The sequence below is a fragment of the Sitodiplosis mosellana genome, unplaced genomic scaffold (assembly GCF_009176505.1).
Source record: "Sitodiplosis mosellana isolate CC-2019 unplaced genomic scaffold, AAFC_SMos_1.0 Smas_scaffold_22, whole genome shotgun sequence".
Classification (NCBI taxonomy): domain Eukaryota; kingdom Metazoa; phylum Arthropoda; class Insecta; order Diptera; family Cecidomyiidae; genus Sitodiplosis; species Sitodiplosis mosellana.
The window spans coordinates 562,677-582,704 of NW_022595264.1; the positions used below are offsets into that span (position 1 = coordinate 562,677).

General features: G+C 34.9%; 3 protein-coding genes across 4 annotated transcripts in view; 2 read left to right on the top strand and 1 right to left on the bottom strand.

Moving 5' to 3' along the window:
* The window catches only part of LOC129568807 (uncharacterized), a 148,201-nt gene extending 141,520 nt beyond the window's left edge, over window positions 1-6,681 (top strand). For both annotated transcript variants that reach the window (XM_055447112.1, XM_055447113.1), the window contains exons 3-4: window positions 3,204-4,332; window positions 4,528-6,681. In XM_055447112.1, coding sequence (XP_055303087.1) covers window positions 3,204-4,332; window positions 4,528-4,790 — 1,392 coding nt within the window. In that variant the 3' untranslated portion in view covers window positions 4,791-6,681. The remainder of the gene's footprint in view (window positions 1-3,203; window positions 4,333-4,527) is intronic.
* Window positions 6,682-14,767: 8,086 nt separating this feature from the next.
* LOC129568760 (histone-lysine N-methyltransferase SMYD3-like) lies at window positions 14,768-16,802 on the top strand. The gene has a single exon (XM_055447022.1). It carries the CDS (start codon window positions 15,086-15,088, stop codon window positions 16,628-16,630), a length of 1,545 nt encoding a protein of 514 aa, XP_055302997.1. The 5' UTR covers window positions 14,768-15,085; the 3' UTR covers window positions 16,631-16,802.
* Window positions 16,803-17,579: 777 nt separating this feature from the next.
* Window positions 17,580-20,025, bottom strand: LOC129568721 (facilitated trehalose transporter Tret1-like; the record flags this gene model as incomplete). Its single annotated transcript, XM_055446964.1, has 5 exons — window positions 17,580-18,981; window positions 19,050-19,403; window positions 19,487-19,679; window positions 19,743-19,873; window positions 19,969-20,025. Coding segments are annotated over 5 exons (1,158 nt in total), but the record flags the coding sequence as incomplete, so codon positions are not given.
* Between the last annotated feature and the right edge of the window lie 3 nt (window positions 20,026-20,028).

The following is a 20,028-nucleotide window of genomic DNA, read 5'->3' on the forward strand; positions in this document are numbered from 1 at the left end:
AGAGAGAGAGAGAGAGAGAGACGAAAAATCTAATATTTTCGATGTGCAGTGTGCTTTGATTCGGGGCACTCGCACCAAATGCAGTCTGTGACTCTCGGTCGTCGAATGAAGAAAAACGACATAACAGTGTGGGGGAAAAGAAGCGAAGACGAAAACAAAAAAAAAGTAACACAGAAAACAACAGTCAAATAACTGCAGCAGCATATAAAATTGTCTTGAACATTTTCATTTGAGATGCACTATTTGCGACTGACGTCAAACGCATTGCGATCCGTGAATTTTCATTTCGATTTCATTTCTCACATGAAACAAATGCGAATTGAGCAGAGCCTTGTGCGGCTGCTACTGCTGCGACACGTTAGACATAGATATGAGCTTAGAGAGAAAGCAATCTCTTGTTTGTTCAAATCTCGTACACAGCCGGTTCAATCAGAATGACTTGCTCTGGGATAAAGTGTCGTGACATTGGATTCAATTCTCGTTTTTTTTTCGTCGCTTCATGTTTTAAAACCGATGGAAAACTTTTCATTCGACTCGATGAAGTCATTGCTGCACTAATACAATCCGATTCAGTTGAAGAAACTTCGAAACAACAACAACAACAAACCAAAGAACGATATAGAAAATCTAAAATTTGTTTGGCAACGGCAATGTGAACATACCGAGAGGAAAAAACTAATGTTATTTTCTTGTTCATGGTGATTCCTTTTTCATTGAATTTGTGCATTGTGTCCCCAGCGGAGCGAGCGAGCGAGTGCTTAACGAATAAAATCCATGAAATCCATTAAATGATGGCTATTTTATAGCGACACGTCGTCGCTGGTAATGAATCGGAATTCAGCTCATTTTTTTCGTTCTCTCGGCCTGAAACTAATAAAAACTCATTTAATCAGCATTATCATTTCTCGTTCAATTCACTGTACTACATCATGCTTACACATTGTTTCTGATGATGTCGTGGCGGATATAGTACATTTCAAGTTCATGTCTTATGCTTGACTCTTCGTCTCGTGTCTCTTGCTCGCGCCAACTTATCCAAACGAATTAAAGTGTCATTAAGTGTTCGCATTTGCATTAGCCGCTGTGTACGGTCGTTTTATGCGTGTTTCTCATTTGGCCGTTGTCAAAAAGACGATGGAAAAAAAGCAGACCGAAGAAATGCGCTGTTTCGACGATCTTAATGGATGTTTTGGCTTGACGCGCGCGTAACACACACATGGTGGCGAATATTGCGATGAGAATTTTTCTTTGTCAAATTGATTTACAAGACAATATTCGTTTCATTTTACGGTGGCGCGTGCGAGCCACATTGTGTGTGCCATATGGTATCATCATTGCATGACGTGGTGCAATTTTCAATTTTGCGTTAAGGCGCAAACAAAATACTATAAACAATCACCAACTCGGATAAAAAGGACACAGCATCAGCTCTCATGATGTACATTTGTGCTAAACCAGCAGATGTGGTGCAATACACCAGAATTACGGTCACGTAGCAAAAGAGCAACAGTGTTCGCTGTGTGTGTGTGTGTTTCAACGCAGCGCTTTGGCAAAGAAGTAGACACACACGGAGGGAGAAAGAGAGAGAGAGACAATCACACACAACGAGCGATGGCAAAATAACGTTGATTCAAAGAGACAACGAACACTCTTATAAATCGCTCCATTAGAGGGCTCGACAGCGTATGAAACACATCACATACACACAGTACATCCACAGTGCCATTGGACTATCAGACAATATCACCGTTTAATGATCTCATGATTTATGTATAAAGTGAAATTATTATCCCTTAGTAGAATTCGTCGGGTGACTTCGTCCACTGTAAACTCTGCTCCTCGGTTTCTCCTCTAACTCTCTTTGCCTCGCTCCTCCACTCTTGCTCCTTTTCCGTTTCTATTGTTCAGTGTGGTTATATGTAGCACGAGAATTGAGCAATTCTGTGAATAATTTACCGAAACACATTAAATTCCCCGTGATCTCGTGAACCTGAAACGGCCAAACCACCGACAATATAGCTCAGCCAAAGCGAACTAGCAAACAATTGATACGAGACGAAATCTGAATGAAAACACAGCACAAAATGAATAGCAAAGATATTAAAAGAAACGAATTCTCCAAAGGACATATATATGGTTAGTTGGTGAACATTAAACAAAAAATGAGGACAATAGAGTTTGGTTGTCGTTTGGGTGTTTTTTTATTGTGTCTTTTGTTCTATCATCGTTACACTTTGGCCCGTAGCACAAAAGTGAAAACCAGGAAGAAATTATTGCATTTTATTTGTTCATCGTAAACAAATGCGTTTTTAATGTTTGAATTTCGGTATTACCGAAGCGACCAAAGAGAAGACAGAAAAAGAGGAAGAAAAAACACGATCACCGTTTGCTTCTACTAAATGTAAGGAAACGGAAAGAATGGTGTCTTCATTCAATTCGGGGAGAGAGAGCGAAAACACGAAAATAAAAGCAAGTCAAACAATACATCGCAATATGCGATCATCGATCCAATCAGCAGGCACGGTTTTTGCAAGGTGTTCACACCGTTTCGTTTTCATCTTATTCGCGTACAGATTTCACCTTTTGCAACGTGCCTCATTCACGATATTTGTATACATACATGCAGCCAGCATTTTTCGGCCACTACGAGGCACAGCACAGAGCACACAATTTTTATTGTTTTATTTTATATCATCATTCACCGTGTTTATTTTTAGCTGATCGGGAAAACGAGAGGGAGAGCGGCATAGCGGCAGAGATAGAGAGAAAAGCACGAACCAAAAATTGGGTTGCATGTAAGAAACGATCGCGGCTGGACTGCAATAAACATGAACAGATGGTTTCCGTCAACAAAGCAATAAAAATTGCTGTCATGTTGTCAAAAATTGATGTTATTTTCAGTCGTATGCCAAAATGCCAAATGGGAGATTGAATCGACGATTATATGCTATGCGATTCGTTATCTCTACGAATTTTCTTCGATTAAATAGATTTGTTGTTGTCGTTTTGTCTGGTTTTATCACTTTATGGTGATTAAAAAAAATTAGGGATAATTGGAGTGTCATGTCCTGAACAAATAAACTATATATATATATATATATATATATCCAATAATTACCTATCTAGTATATCGTTAGCGTTATTATATTATAATGTTTCACTAATCAAACCATATCATTTTGTTCTATTCCCCTGCTGTTTAGGCCGCAATTTTGCAACAGACCGCTCAATACATCATCGCATTGGAAAGTGAGAAAACACAATTACTCACACAAAATTGCCAGTTGAAGCGATTGGTCGATCAAAATGATAATGCTGGCATTGTTGAAGTGGTACAAACTGTGGCCCCAACAAATACATCGACCGGTACACAGCAGCCACATGCGCTGAAAAAACGTAAAATTGACACGATCTACACAATGCAAACGATATCCGATTCGTCTGATGAAGGTCTTGGTTCAATGTCACCCGAACCAACAACGGTTACATTGCTTTCCTCGGCATCGAATCCAACAACAGTTGTTGCTGGCACCGCAATGATTTCGAAACCGGCATCAAATGCATCAGCGGTGAACGCCAAAGAGTTCATCGAAATGAAAACATTGCTCGAAATGGAGCGACGCAAAAATTCAGCGCTTGAAGATCGCTTGCGTCAATTCACCGAATGCCATCAGACTACAATCTACACGAATGGCGAACGAATCAGCTATGAGCCACATGAAGTGATCGAACACACCGATAATTTGCATCGTCACACCGCCATCGTTGATGATGAGCAACAAGTTCAAACGGTGCTGGTCGACAAAGTGCATCACAACATGCAAAATGTACATGTGTTGGCACTTGATTCGATTCCAAACGTTGGCCAAACACAGGTGGTTATGTGCGCGCCGATCGAACACGAAGAAGTCGAAATGGTCGAAACCATGTCGCGTATGGATCGTAATCACCCACACATCGATGATGATGATTCACGTACGTTGTCACCGTGCGATATGATGCATGGCAAGGAAGAGTTGATCATTAACAGCAGCCGACCACAGTCACCATACGCTGACAGTCATCATATGCAATCGCATCCGATGGTCGCACATACAGGTCCGTCGAGCACAATTCGATTGCAGCCCATTTTGGAAGCTGCCATCAAAGCTGAACCAAAAGTCGAAGTCGAACGAATCCATTCGCCCGGCAGCATGACCGTGCTCAAAGAATGCAATACTGATGCCATCGCTACAAACGGCACAGCAATGAATCAAACACAATCCCGCATGTTCATCACACATCAGAACACATCACGACAGAATTTGGAGACCATCGTTGAAGCCATCAGACGTAAGTACACATTTGGAATCTCATTTTTTTTTTCAGCTTGAAAAACGCTTTTTCTTACTTTAACAACATTTATTTGGAAAATAACATTTTCATGGAACAACAAATGGTTTCGAACGATTCCAAAATCAAACCATATGCAACTTCATTTCAATTGGTCACACGTTTTGCAAAAAATGTCTCTTTTGTCCGTTACAGATTTGGAAGGCGACCAATTGTTTGGCGAAATTGAACCAACCACCCAACCAACTCAAGAAGCTCCGCTTGCTCTCACCAACAAGCCCAGCCAACATCAGCATCAGCATCAGCACCAGCCCATTCAAGTCGAAATGAATCCATTCTTGCAATTCCGTGCGACATCATCGTCAGCACCAAGTGGTGCAACCATTGTATCACAGATTCATCCGCATCATTCGATCAACAATCGGCCTGGTGTCATCGTTGTGAAGCAAAACTCTTGAGCTGTACGCAGCAAACAGCATACTACGACTTTTCAATTGGGATCTAGTGCAGCAGCGTATTATCAACACAAAACAATCGTTTGGCCATCCGCATGAGACGGCGCTAATGCAACGCAGAACTCAAATTATTAAAATTTAAAGAGAAAGAATTAATTAATTAATTACTAAATTTACGTTTCATTTTTGTTTATGGATTTAGGGAGGATACAAACAATTTGTGTAACTGAGGATTATTATTATCGGATCATAAGTTTTTAGTATTTAAGTGAAATTAAAGCAAAAAAAGGAAGAAACAAAAGTTGAAAATTAAGATTTCAAATCACACACACATACACGGAAAAGTAAAACATTTGAAATTGTTGTGTATGGACGTTTTACATAACAAGAAACACACACATCCACACACTTGAACTAGTGAGAAAGTGAGGAACGTGTGTGACGATTCGAATGGTTCGAATTTATTAGATTTACATTTTTAAACATCCGAAAAATCACCCATCCTCGCCACCAAATTTATTCATACAGAAAAACAACGGTGAAATGATTATTTCAGGCTTTGTTATGCGCTAAATCCATCACGCTGAATAAATTAATGCGATAGATTTATGCGATAAATGTGATGCGCTCGCTTTGCGGTGAACGAGGTATGTTGCTCTTCACTACCGCTTAGCAATGCGTTCACTGCAAAGCATGAACGTTCATGCGTGAACAACTCTGAAGAGCAACAGACTTCGTTCACCGCAAAGCGAGTGCATCACACTTATCGCATGAATTTATTCAGCGTGATGGATTTAGCGCATAACAAAGCCTGGATTATTTAAATTTTATTATTTATAAAAACAAAATCGAGGGATTATGTCGTCATCGAATTAATATCAATTTTCACATAATGGTACATTTTTGCAGTAAACGTAGATTTCATATAGATGTTTTTTTTGTGAAAGATGATCGCAGGAGCAAACAAATGCCCAAAACCGAACTTATAACGGGCAGAAAAAAAAAACTTCTGAATCAATAGCTATATTTGAACGGTATTCTATTACATACGCATACTATAACAACAACAGAAAAACAGCAACATGAACTACGTAGAGATTGTATTTCAGTGAGCTTTGAAATTTACATGAACATAAATCGTATGTTAACAATTAAAGCTTATCTCATACAGACACCCGAAATGTAAGCGTTAAAGGCAAAAGTTATTCGAAAACATTTTAATTATCCTAACCAGTTGAACGCAGCAGCTAAGGAGAGCGCGTGACGGAGAGAGAAACGAAATGAATATATAGCTTAAATTAAGTGAAAAGAATGAGCAAGTGTTAGAGAAGAGGAATAGGAAGTGTAAGAAGGAGAAAGATTAGACACAACAGTGGCTAGGGAAATTGTGAAACAAGGCTATATATATACATGTATACATACGTATACAATACCCTCGACACGTACAGCTCACACAGAACCGGAATGCATGATCATTTTTCGGGTTTTAAACAAGAGTCAAAGTATTGCTGCAACAGCATACAAGAAAAGTTTAATTGGATTTCGATTCTATTCGCAAAAATCAGTAGCAGCAGCAGCAGCAGCTGCAACAGCACTGCTCTGGCATGAACAAATTTTTAATGACGTCAATAATTTTCTGCATTCATATTCTAGTGAATAGTTAACTTTGCAAACGGTACACACATACACAACAATTTTAGAGAACGAAACAATACAGCAAATACATAAATAAAGTTGGAAAATAACACACACACACACGATATTGATAGGAAATATTGACAGCATCGTAAAATAGTTGATGTAATTTAAGGAATAAAAAAAGAGGGAATAAACACAAGAGAATGTTTGGAATTTAATAAAATGACAAAATTCTAGTAATTTCACATACAATCAATGAACCGAAGTTTTCTTCTATCGTCGAACCGAAAACTCTATTCGATATTCATAGCAAAAAGCGCAATGAGAGAGAATAATCTCGTGTAAATAATGTGAAGAAAAGTGCTTAACTGAAAAGTCGCTGGTTGGAATAACAAGCCCGAGAACAGACAAATAAAACATACAAATTACGTGCTAATGAAATGAGCCGGAATGTTCTTAACGAGAAATACAAAGTAACAACCCGAAGCAACAAAAAAAAAGCGAGAGAGAGAGAAAAAAATGAAAAGAAATGCGTTTTAAAAATCGACAATCAACCTAATTCTGTTGGAAATTTACTACTACTATAGACAGGTACGATGAATAGAGAGAGATAGTAAGCGATAGATTGCGTTTGCTCTCTCAGCAGTAAAATAAACATGCAAAAACCAAACATATTGATTTAGCCAAGAAAAATCAACGAAATCAGTGCAAAAATACATGCAGACTAATCGTCGAAAAACGATGATCTAATTGAATGTTGATTTAGTACAATTTTGGAACCAAATTTAGCAAAATTTGAACACTGTTTTTTAAAACAAACAAAAAATGAAGATTTTTTATAGTCAAATATTGAATGAAAAAGATTTAAAAACGAAGAAGTAACGCAATCCTTAGACATGCATTTTTTTTCTACAAAGTATTAGAATCACAAGACTCAATTATTTTAATGAAGAAACAAAAAACCAGCGACTTAAGTTACACACATTTTCTAAATGAATAAACCGATACACAAGTATTAACTTGAAGTGAATTCATACGTGGAAAATATTCACACTAATTTACTAAATAGAAAAAAAAGAATAACAAAAAATCACAAGTCTTTTTTTTTGAGAGAATAAGTTACTATATAACAAAAAAAAGAGAAACAAACACAAAAAAGAGAGAGAAATCAACGGTTTCATTTTCCCCATAATAATGACATTGAACACTAGACGAAACACACGAAGACGGCGTGCAATAATAATGCTTTTTGATGAGCGTATTTTACACTAACATTAGGATCGAACAGGAAAACAAACTAAATGAAATAAAAAAAAAAAACTAATTGCGATCTCAACCAAAATACGCCCCGACAAATTTTTCTAGATGAACAAGAGCAAAAAAAAACATACATACACTTATTAAATGGAATTCAATTTCTATAGCCATTAGTATGACGTTTAGATGACACAAAAAACCACACATACACTTACATAAACGAACAAGAGAACATTTAATCCATGAATATTGTTCAATGAACAATCTCAATTGAAATAATGAAAAATAACATAAAAAGAAAAACTTTAAACGATTTATTGGTCATTATAATATCTTCAACATGTTCATAATGGATAGGTGTCTATCGTTTTATTTTTCTTTCGTCGACAAACAACAACAATAACAACAACAGCAACAAAGAAAAAACGAAGCGAAAAAAAAATTTATCTTATATAGCTACTAGATGTGTAAGCATACCGATTAGTAATCATTTGGAATCATTTTTGGACAGCATTTCGTACTAAACGTATAATCACGAATTTAGCGAAGTGTTTTTATATCGGGCCACAACTTGATACTTGGTTAATGGACAAGCAAATATCTGCAAATCTGTTTTCATTTCTTTTTTTCATTTAAATTTCAAATGCAGAACACACACAAATGTGGAGCAGAAGAAAAAAAAATGAATCATATGTAATGTAAAGGTATATTTATTTTAAGTAAATCAATTTTCAGTTCCTTAAATTTGCAACAAGACGAGACCGTGGACAATGGAAAAAGAAAAAAAACAATCAGTGAAACAAAAAAAATGATTAGTGAAATGCATATTTTTTACTGTCACCGTCTTGTGTTTAAGTAAGCAAAAACACGAAAGAAAGAAAGAAAGAAACACAACACAAATGCAGAAACAGTTAATAAGTTGATTTCGCTATAATTTCACTTAATCAATAATAATTTAACGCATTATTTGTAGGAAAAGAGAATCGAAATCACAGAGATTTATTATTAATTGATTGGCAGGATTTCCGTGGTTTTTTGCCCATTTGATTGCACTTTGCTCTCCCATTGCATTGTCACACTTCCATCGGAATCGATTCGGGAAGAAACAAGAAACAAATGCAATCGAATGCCATTAGCCAATTGAACATCATCAATCACACAAAACCGAAAAACGGCATCCGAAAATCCTGTGCAATTATTCATTTTTGCCATGATTAAATATATATAAAGTCCTATTGTTCTCTCAGCGTTTTAAAATAACCAATGTTATATCTCATGTCCGCATTCAATATTATATTAGAATTTTGTTTTTTTCTTCATTGAAACATCGAAAAAAAATCCATGTAAAACCGCAACAGCCATGAACCAACCACACACATAAACACATACACACCGACACAGTCTCCGCCGCAACAAATTCAGCCAAATAGCAGCAATCCATAGCATAGAAAATATGCACACACAAAATAAATTCGTTTCGAAGTGAATTTAAAAAGAAAAAAAAATCAAACGAAAAATAATAATACACACAAATACCAAATGATTTATTTTTTTTTTATTAATTTCTGTGAAATTTTTCTATACACCAATAAACGATAATTATTTTAATCGGATCCATCCCCTCCATAGAACAATCGAGCACGTGGCAAACGAGCGATTCATATTTTATTCAACACACACACAACACACGAATTCATTTCATTAAACAATTTTTACCCTGAATCACCTTCTCAAAATACATGTTCTTTTTTGTTGTTCTTTCATTGGATAACTATTGCATTTTAAATGTTCATAAACTTATAGATTCATAGAAAAGAAGAAAGAAACTGATGCAAGTAAACAGAAAAAAATGCGGTGTAGAACCACGAAGAAAAAAAAATCGAAAAGAAAAGCTAAAAAAAAAATGCTAGAAAAAAAGGTAAAAAAAAAACTATAAACATAAATAGACTATTTGCGTAAGAATGTAGCAGTTAAGGTGTTTCTTTGATAAATGATGAAATTTCATGGCTTCATTGACATACCAAACAAATTATTTCCACACGCGACCCAATATTCATTTCCGAACAATGAACGTTTGTTACAAATGATCATCGGTTTTTTTTCGGTATTGGATATATGGAAAAACAACAACGTAACCAAAATGGAAACAAAACATTTCCTGTCATTTATCACGGGGCTTATTTATATCCGAAGTAAAAAAAAACACATTTTAATTGTTAAAATTATTAGAAATTTTATCAGAAAACACACAACAAGAAGAGAAAAAAGAAACAAAGCAAAAAAAAATCTATTTTGTGGATCCACACAAACACAATCTATTTTCATTGAATCGTCAACAATGAAAAAATGATGAAAATTTATTTAGAAAAAAGAAGAAATAAAACAACTAAAAAAAATTAAACGAAGAAGATTGAGATTGGCATAGATAAAATCGTATGAGCATTGGCAAAGATTTTGGTTCCTTCCTCTCAGACTCTCAATCGAGCCCAACAATTTAGAAAATTCATTTTTTTTGGCAAAATTTGTGATTTATTTAAGACAAAAGAAACAAAAAACAAAAAACTAATCAAAAAAAAAATTAACACGAAATTTTAGGCATCTGTAGTTCAGTGAACATCGGCGCATACGACAAAGTCATTGGACCAATCATTCGTATTCAATGTGTGTTTTATGTTTAGAAATTAAACAAACTTGAATTTGAATGCATAGATTTTATAATGTGGTCTTCATTTTGCTTAATTAATGAAACAGTATGCGTTTTTTTGTTCAAAGAACATTCACTCCATTCTTCTTTTTTTTTTTTTTAAAACCTTTCTTTTTAATCTAAATTTTAACTAAATCTAAATTAATGGAAATTTTATCAGTTGTGTGCAGCTCAAAGTTGACACACTTGAAAAATTCTTAATTAAAATTATCCTTTTGTTTAAGCGAATGAAAAAAAAAACACACAATCGAAATTAGTTCAATATTTTTTAGTTGGCCAAATTGGTTTTAGCAAAAAAAAAGCAACAGAAAAATGGTAGATTTTCTAATTTAGAAAAGGCTAAAGAGGAAAACAATTAGATGGATTAATGATTGTGATTTGAGAAAACAAAAAAATCAAGATGAAAAGCGATTGTCTTTTCGACCAAACTGAAATTGAGAGTTTATTTTTAGTGATTTCATTCGGTAGATTTTGGCATGTTAAAATAATTTCGATGAGCTAATTGGTGAAAATGAATGTAAAAATTTGATGAATTTTTGTTAAATGGTGAGGTTTGTGTGAGAGTGAGAGAGAGAAAAAAAGAAACTTTTTTGAGAAAAAATGGACGAAAAAAAATGTTTTGAAAAAAAAAATTGGAAAAAATCTCATTTTATATAAAATATGTGTTTGACGTGTTTATGTGCACTCGTGACTGGTTGACTGAATGAAGTTGGCACTTTGAGACGAAAGATTGTCTCCCCTCTTCTCTGCTCCGAAACACATTCCATATAACGTGCTTTGGGATTATTGTTCGTCGTCCGACGAGCATCACGTATGAAATATTATGTGGGATATTCATATATAATGCGGAGAGGGCGATTTTGTCGTTGGATTTCCCTCCCTTGTCCCTTGTCCCTTCATTTCCGTTGACCAAATCGTGTACATTTATATCTAATCTAATGAGTTATACGATAATCCATAAACATTCATATAGCGAAATTCACTTGAAATGAAATCATTTAAGGAAGCTGATGAAACGCAAACAAAAACAACAACAAAATTAATACAACTAATTTATAAGGAACACACATACACAATATTATTACTATACTATTTAAGGAAACAAAATTTATGGATAGAATGTAAGGCACATAATTATTATTCAACAACAACAACAAGAGAAAAAAAAACAAGAAAAAAAATGTACATAAAACTTGACTTGAAATATACTATTATACACTACTTATTAATCATCTGGCGTTCATTTTACTTTAGTGTATGGTTTCTATTGTCTTTTCAGTTCTATACATACATACATACATATGAATTCAGACATTGGCGAAATTTATTTAAGATTCTTTTCTTATTTCATAAATGTACGTATATATGCATGCATTGCATGGTGCATATGTACGGTATGTTTTATCATTTCGACACGACATGAACATTTTCCACTTGTGTAACAAGTGCTCTGCACATTTCTGCACCACTGACAAATTTCTTCTATTTGACTACATTTTGTAAGTATGTTTTCACAGTCAGTAAACTGAAACTGAAATACATTTCAATTGTGTTATACGTTCGTTTCTTACTTTCACATTTCTTCGTCTTCTTGATTTTTCTTCTTTTTTCATTCATATATTTTCGTTGACTGTGTCTTGATTTTTCACTTCTTTCAGTTTTTCCATGTAATATCTTTGCAACTCAAAGAGAGAAAGAAAAAACGAAAACTAGTTATCGTATTATCATGAAAATAATCGACTTTTAGCTGCAATGAACGGTTTCAAAATGCAAAAGAACATAAATAAGTGTCAAGATTGTCGAAATAAAAGTTTTAACAAAGGATCGACAAGCACAGAAGAAAACAATGTTCAGAAAATATCTCACTTTGGATGGACGGTTAGAGAGATAAAGAGACATAAAAATGTGAAAGAGAGAGGGAGATAACTCTCGGTTGAATATTTCAAAAGCAAATCATAAACTCGAATCTCATAAAATGTCCTCCAAAGAAAGTTGATAACTTGTTGGCGTCTCGAAAAATAAATATTAAAGTTTTAATAAAGTGTTCACACAATCGAATTAGTGTTTGATTCTTTTTTTTATCATCCACTTCACCCACAGCCAGATATCCAGTGGTGTCGCATCGCAAAGGTAACTATGTTGCGCGGCTTATAGCTATGACAATGAATGTAGGCTAGTTTTATTTCTTTATTTATTTTTCTTTTATTTTTTTATTTTCTTTATTTAGTTTTTTTTAAATTCTTTATTTGTCAATATCACACCTTCTGTGTGATGTACAGCAACTAAGCCAAAGTCTCAAGGGGCCTCTTTTTTTAATTGAAAATGATACAAGAACGCGTTGGAATTTGCTTTTATAAGAAGATAAACAAGTTATTGTTGTCTTTCTGCAGTGAATATATTGCATATGCTATACATGGAATCACCCAACTTGCTAATTTATTTACTATCGCACCGAATAAAAAAGTTTTGAATATTTCTTAGATTTTTGTGTCCCCAACTTTGCGCACATCTTGAAACTCAAGTCAACTCGACTATACGTTCATTTTTTTTGCTCAACGATAATTAATATATGATTCAATGTTGAAAATGACGTAGGCAAGTATAGTAACCAGAATTTCCCGCTTCCCTTAGACGATTAAATATTTAAATATTATTAAAATCCAGTTAATTTAGTAATATCCTTAACTTATCATACATTCATACATCCGCGGCGTATATTTCGAGCTCGTTAATGTAATCAATGGCATCATCATTCAGTCAATATTTGACTGAAAGACCACGATGTAAATGGTTTCAAGCCAACGATAAGCTCAACTCACTTTTCACCCAGTTTCTCGACGATTGTAATGTTCAGAGACTGCATATTTGCCGCTGAGTAGGTCTGAGCTGAGCTGAATTTGCTATCTCAGGCGCCTGAAGCGGTATTTTACTGCACTCACAGCGGTGTATTGTCATTTCTAGCTGAGATTTACGGTTAAGGTGGAGTTTATATAGAAAAAAAATTTCTTATAACCATGAATGTCAATTTGTAACGTGTATTGAAGAGTTAGAAAAGTTTCCAAGTTAATGTTATTCGAGTGAAATCAAATGTAAATGAAATATAGAAAGCAGAGCTGTTGAGAGAAGCAGGACAATTGAGATAGTTACGTATCATACACATGATTCTCCTTCAAAAATCACCAAGAAAACGAAAGAAAAAACAAAATGAACGAAGTTTCGAGTATGATTGTATGTATTTAATATACGATAGTTTTTACCTATTCATCACATGTTTGCTTTCCATGTGTCTTTTCTTAACATGCAAATTGATTGAGTAAAAGGTTTTTTTTCATTTATTTACGAATATTCTCTTTAAATTTAATTATAAATGGCTATTTCTCATTTTCTGAAAATCACTTCGATTTTCTGCATGTTTTCTCCCTCCATATATTAATTTTTTGCATTTGATTATCACAACAACTGCATTCCAAGGCATTTCCAAGCTATTTATTCACATGAAATGAGTCATAAAAATCGGTAAGTTTACTTCGTTCAGAAATTGTAAATAACTTTGCCACTTGCTCCTATATAACTCGGAAGATTGCTCTTAGCAAATGACTCGATTCGTTCCATTTCAGCTCAGATTCGTCGTTGCTTCAACTCGGCCATATTAGATAGTATCCAAATCGAAATAATCTCCATCCAATATTCATTGTTGTCGTTGATCGTTGAGTATGGAATTGAGATAATTCTGAAATTGTAATTTTAATCTACGTGTTTATTCAAATTCAAATCGAGAATTCAACCCGAACATAACTTGAAGATGCAGTCCAACTAAAGTGATTCCATTGTGTTCTTTCACACTCCTAGTTCGCAATTTAATTTCAGTCAGATGGTAGATGTGATGTGTTCGTCATTTTGCATTGATTCCAATTGAACAATCGAGGCTGCACTGGTGATGCGATTCAACCAACCACATTCCCTTCTGTTATGCTTCAATAAGGTGTACGTTCAATTTCTAAAAAGGAACATATCAATTTAAATTACTCACACTGAACAGTGCAATGAATGGAATAAATTAATTCTGTTCATTCAATCTAGTGAATACTGGAAAATACTGCTGATTTCTTGTTCACGTATGTAAACAAATAGAACATACCATAATTGTGAAAATGCCTCGGTATCGGTAATTCAAATGAACGACAAGCTCCTGGCTGCATGAAAATTATCGGCATCATTGTTGTTTAATTAAATGTGTCAAGGCGATTGTCTTTCAAAACTGGAGCTAATTGAAAAATGCTAAATTTATCAGTTGGTTGAAGCGTAGTCTATTCTATTATTCAAAAAGCAATGGTAAACAAACTGAATCGAAAGCATGAAATGTCATTCATTAGACAAATCAAGTTATGTCAAATCCAGCTGATCAACACCATCTGCCGAAAGTATTGCAAAGTATAAATGAAATATCTGTTAACACGCTGGGAATGAATGATTCGTATTTATTATTGTATTTGGTTTTGTTGCTCTTATGAAATCTGCTGTTTCAGCAGTTCGATTTCTTTTTCTTTCGAAAAGTTCCAAGAATTGTTCTGTTGTTAGCATTCGGCAGTTGACAGTTGGCATGTGTTGATGTGTTGTGTCGATGCATCCGTACATCACGTCAAACCGAGGCGATACCGTGTACCGAAAATATTGAAAGTTATCAAAATTCCAATAAATTATGGATAGTTTGTGGCGAAAGGAAGCGAATCGTGTCGAATCGTTGTATATCAATCTCTTCAAGTCCACCGATAGCCAATTCGTTGACGAAACCAAAAAATGGGATGAACATGTGCAAACTCTCAAATCAAAACACAGTGAAGTGCCGGCCAAAAACAATGAAAAGTCATCCGAACTGATTCGCAAAGGTAGTGAACTATTTTGCAACAAACAGTTTTACCATGCAATGGAATTGTACACCAAAGCATTGTGTTACGCTGAAGTCGGCACGGAAAATGAGTCAATGGCATTTGCGAGTCGAGCAAAGTGTTTTTTCTACATGAAAATGTACCAGCAAGCGATGACAGACATTGAACTCGCACTCGAAGCCAACTGCCCCGCAGAAATGATTGTCAAATTGGAAAAATTGCGAGCCGATTGCCGAAAGGTAGTGATATCAAATTCGAATGAACTGACAGAGCCAAAGCGGAGCTTCACAGACGATCGGAATTTTCCATGCATTGCCAACACATTGACAATCACCAACAATACTCAATTTGGACGTCATTTAGTAGCGAAATGTGATATCGATGTGGGGCAAATGGTGTTGATGGAGCAAAGTTTTGCATCGGTCGCAAAGTCCGATGAGCAAATGACATGCTACAATTGTTTGACAGAAGTGGCCAATTTCATCGCGTGTTCAAAATGCTCCGATGTGGTTTTTTGCAGCAACAAATGTTTGGAAGAGAATCTTGTGCACCAGTTGGACTGCAACACACCGTACCATCGTATGCATTGCAAGGCAAAATTCACCATTCAAACGATTTTAATTGCAGTCGCAGCATTCCCGAACATCGATGATTTGATTGAATGCGTTGAAGCCGGCGAAAAAGATGACGTTTTGCCCGAATCTATTACGGACTTACAATCAAAATATCGACTGTATTTGAGGCTGAAAAAGTTACCACTGAATGCGAATGTTGTGCTAGACGTGTATAAGCTGTTCAAAAGCATCATGATTATTCCATCCATCGAACGAGCATTCGATTCAGAGGGAAAACAACGATTTTTGATGCATTTGATACTGCATCACTTGGCCATCAATGTAACAAACGCAACCGAAAGTGAATACACCGCCTCAATCGGCACCGTTTTGTCACTGCTCAATCACTCGTGCGCTCCGAATCTCTACAACTATTCCGTTGACAATCGAAAATTCTGCGTCACAATTCGACCGGTGAAAAAAGGTGAACAACTCTTCATTAGCTATTTGGGACCAGATGACGAGCAAACGGCAAAGCAGCGACAGCATTTACTCAAAACCAAATGGAATTTCGAATGCAAATGCGATAAATGTGAACCGCGCGGTCAAATCGCTGACAGTACGAAAATGAAATTGGATCCATGCTTCAAGTTTATTCAACGCACCTTCAAAACGGATCAAGTCGACAATATGAACACATCGGCTGTCAAGAAGAAATGTATCAAATTTCTTACCAAGTACGGACACTTGCCATTTTCAAATGAACTGAAATACATTTCTGATATTTATACGACATTGATTTAGAGTATGTTTAACAATACGTAGAATGATACGATTTTCTTGTAGTTTAACATCATTGTGATGCAAAATCTTTAGAAAGAGTTACCTCATTCTTGTTAAATGACGACAATTGATTTACGACAATTTCATTGTTTCTAAATGTTAAAATAAACGAATATTATGACAATTTAATGGATATGTAAGTCTATTTATCAATCAATTACACATTTAATACAGGATTGGCAACGGAAGAACTTCTCTAAAAAAATAAAGTCTTTTTTGATCATATAAACGGAGCGATTGAGGAAATTTGTTCAAGGAAATTGATTCATGGGTGAGTTTTTAAGTAAAAGTCGATTTTTACTTTCTAGAAAGGAATGAGTTATTCTTGGGCTGAATGTGAGTACAATTATCTTTGAATTAACTGAAACTAAACTTGGACATAAATGGTTAGAGATCGATTTTCCGCTCGCTCAATGAGCATGTGTTGAATTGTATGAAGGATATCTGTGGATTCGAATCAAATTTAGTGGGATCAATTGATAATGTTCTTGTGCATATAAACGTGAGTATAATCAGTTCAAGATGGCTGATTTTATTTTAGGACAGAGTGATTTATCGGTTTGGATTTTATTGGAATGGTAATTAATTAGTCTTTTTGTTCGCAAATGGTAATTTTTTCATTGTTGTTACCAATTGAAAATTGATCATCTACTATGGGCTGCTACCACCAAATGCTGACGAAGAGTAATCAGTATCTCTTTGTTCATACATAACTTTATGACTTTGAAATCACCCACGAATAAATAGTCTTTCCTCCGTAAGACGAACTTTTCCGCACCGTTTTCATAGCGTTCAGCTTTTATTCAGATTTTGCCTAGGAAATTTTTAAGAATTTTCAGAAAAAAACAACAGTATTTTATGGAAAATTGTATTATGATTCCGAAAATCTTGATGTTGGGTATTCAAATGAAATAAAACGTCTGATTGTCTTTATTGTCGTCTGAATACTGAAAAAATTGGAACAAAATGTGACGAGTTGAAAAAAATACAACTTAAAATAACCACATTTTTCTTGACCAAAATCATAACGCGTCTTTCTTTTACATTGTATTTATATGGCAGCCCTTCGAATCTATAGAGCCACATGAATGAGCGAAGGAGTGATTTGAAACTCTCATACAAAAGCACGATTTTTAACAAAATTAAGAACAAAAAAATGCAAGAAATTTTGAATTATTATACCGATTTGATACGAAAAATGTAGGTTAGCGGGTGCTAGGTTGTTCCTGGGCCCCTATTATTTTGATGAAATAAATCGGGTTGGAGTGATAAAATCCTCCTGGGAGCCTATTTTGGGTACCTCCCGAACAAAAGTTCGATTTTTCAAGGAATTTTGAACTAACATACCAAATTAATACCAAATAAATTGTTTCAAACTCTGCCCAAATCATTGACGTACAAACAACTTGGAAACTCGTGGCGACATTACGACTTGGTATTTGAGTTTGCATTCAACTAGTATTTGCACTTGGTATAAAGCAACTGTTTAAGGTGAAAAATGTATGAAACAATGATTTATCATCTTTGACAGTTCTAATTACGAATCATATTTTAGAAGATGATTTAATCCAATTGAAAATGAAATTGTGTCATGTAAGTTAGAAACGAGTATCTGTAAATACTTAAATCTTCAATAGTAATAATACTATTTAATTTAATAAATATGATTTAACAATGATAATAATATGACAGATTCAAGCGCTCCAGGAGTGTTTAATCCAATTGATACCAGTACACTTAATTGTTAAAGGTCATGATCACATCATTTTTTATCAGATAAATTGTGATAAGAAGTTGTGACGTACAAAAAGAGATTATCACCAAGAAAAAGTGGGCAATGAATTTATCTTTCAAGTTCTTTATAACAATTATATCATTGATTAAGCTATTTAGTGAGCTGTCATTGCTTCTATAATATCTTCGTGACTTTTTCCTTTTGTTTCCGGCACGGAAAAAATGATGTACACTTCACAAGCAACACACAGTCCGGCAAACAGGAACATGCTCATATCAAATCCTACTGAATCGATTATAATTGGTAAATATTTGATTAACACGGATGCGGCCAAATAAGAAAGTGTCAAATAAGCAGCTACACCAAAATCCTTTAATTTCTCAGGCACAACTTCGGAGAAAACAAGCAACGGTAAGCTGACAATACCCAACGATGCAATAAGGCTGATGAATGAAAAACTCATGACTGGAATCCAATTGAAATCTTCAACGGGATAATCTCTCAGCTTGAACATCATGTATACACCCAACACAATGAATCCCAATGCTGTTCCAATATTTGACACTGCAAATAAGATCTGAAAAAAAATACATTTCACTTTGTAACGAAATTAGGTGTGCATAGTGATTGCATGAAAATGTTCACCTTTCGTCCAGTTCGGTCAACTAGATTCATTGCAATTGCTGTGCCGAATAGTTGGATCGCTCCAATCACAATGGCCGATACATTTGGATGCAAATCTGAGCCAGCATCTTCGAATATATTTGCAGTGTAGTTCAACATTGCCAAAAAACCGCTCAGCTCATTCAGTACAATTAAGACAATTCCAATTGTGAACGCCCTTCGCACGGGTATTGCCGTCAAATCTGACCATTTGATGGTCTTTTTCTTACTTTCTTCTTCATTATTCGTTAGTTTATTTATTTCCATTTTGACTAGCTTATCTTCCTTATATCCTTCGCTTAAATTTTGATAAAATCTTATGGACTTTTCGGCTTGCTGCAAATGAATGTTTGATAAAAATGAATTTTATGCTTGTGTTGACACAACTGGAAAAATAAGAATCGGAATCGCAAACATACGAGAATTCGATGCTGTTTGACGAGAAATGTTGGAGTTTCAGGAAAGAAGTATAAAAGGAAAGCAAACAAGGACATCAGTGAAATGACCAATATGGGCAGAGTATAAAAATCAAAATAATGTCCAAAAATGAAGGCTAACACAATGCCGAAACTTTCACTTAGCACCAAAGAAGAGATCAAAGCACCTCGGATTCTGAAATTCGAATAATTTTGGAGTCATATCTGGAAGAATATTTGCAAATTCTTTTGATTTTACCGATTGTTTGATAACTCGGAGAGATAGAGAGGAACGATCACGTAGACACCACCACCGAAGAAGCCCGCCAATAATCTCGATGCGTACAGATAGTATACGTTAGGTGCAATTAAAACTAATATCCAACTAATCTGTAAATAGAAAATCAATTTGAAAAATGTTGCCGCATATCACATTTGATTCAATTCATCGACTCCAATTCGTTCCTTTCAAGTTTAATACTTACAATTGTTGGAAATGCCGTGATGAACAATGGTTTTTTTCGGCCAAATTTATTTGTTATGAA

Excerpts from the sequence above, each read along its gene's own strand:
- LOC129568760 (XM_055447022.1), top strand. The coding sequence starts at position 15,086 with ATGGATAGTTTGTGGCGAAAGGAAGCGAATCGTGTCGAATCGTTGTAT.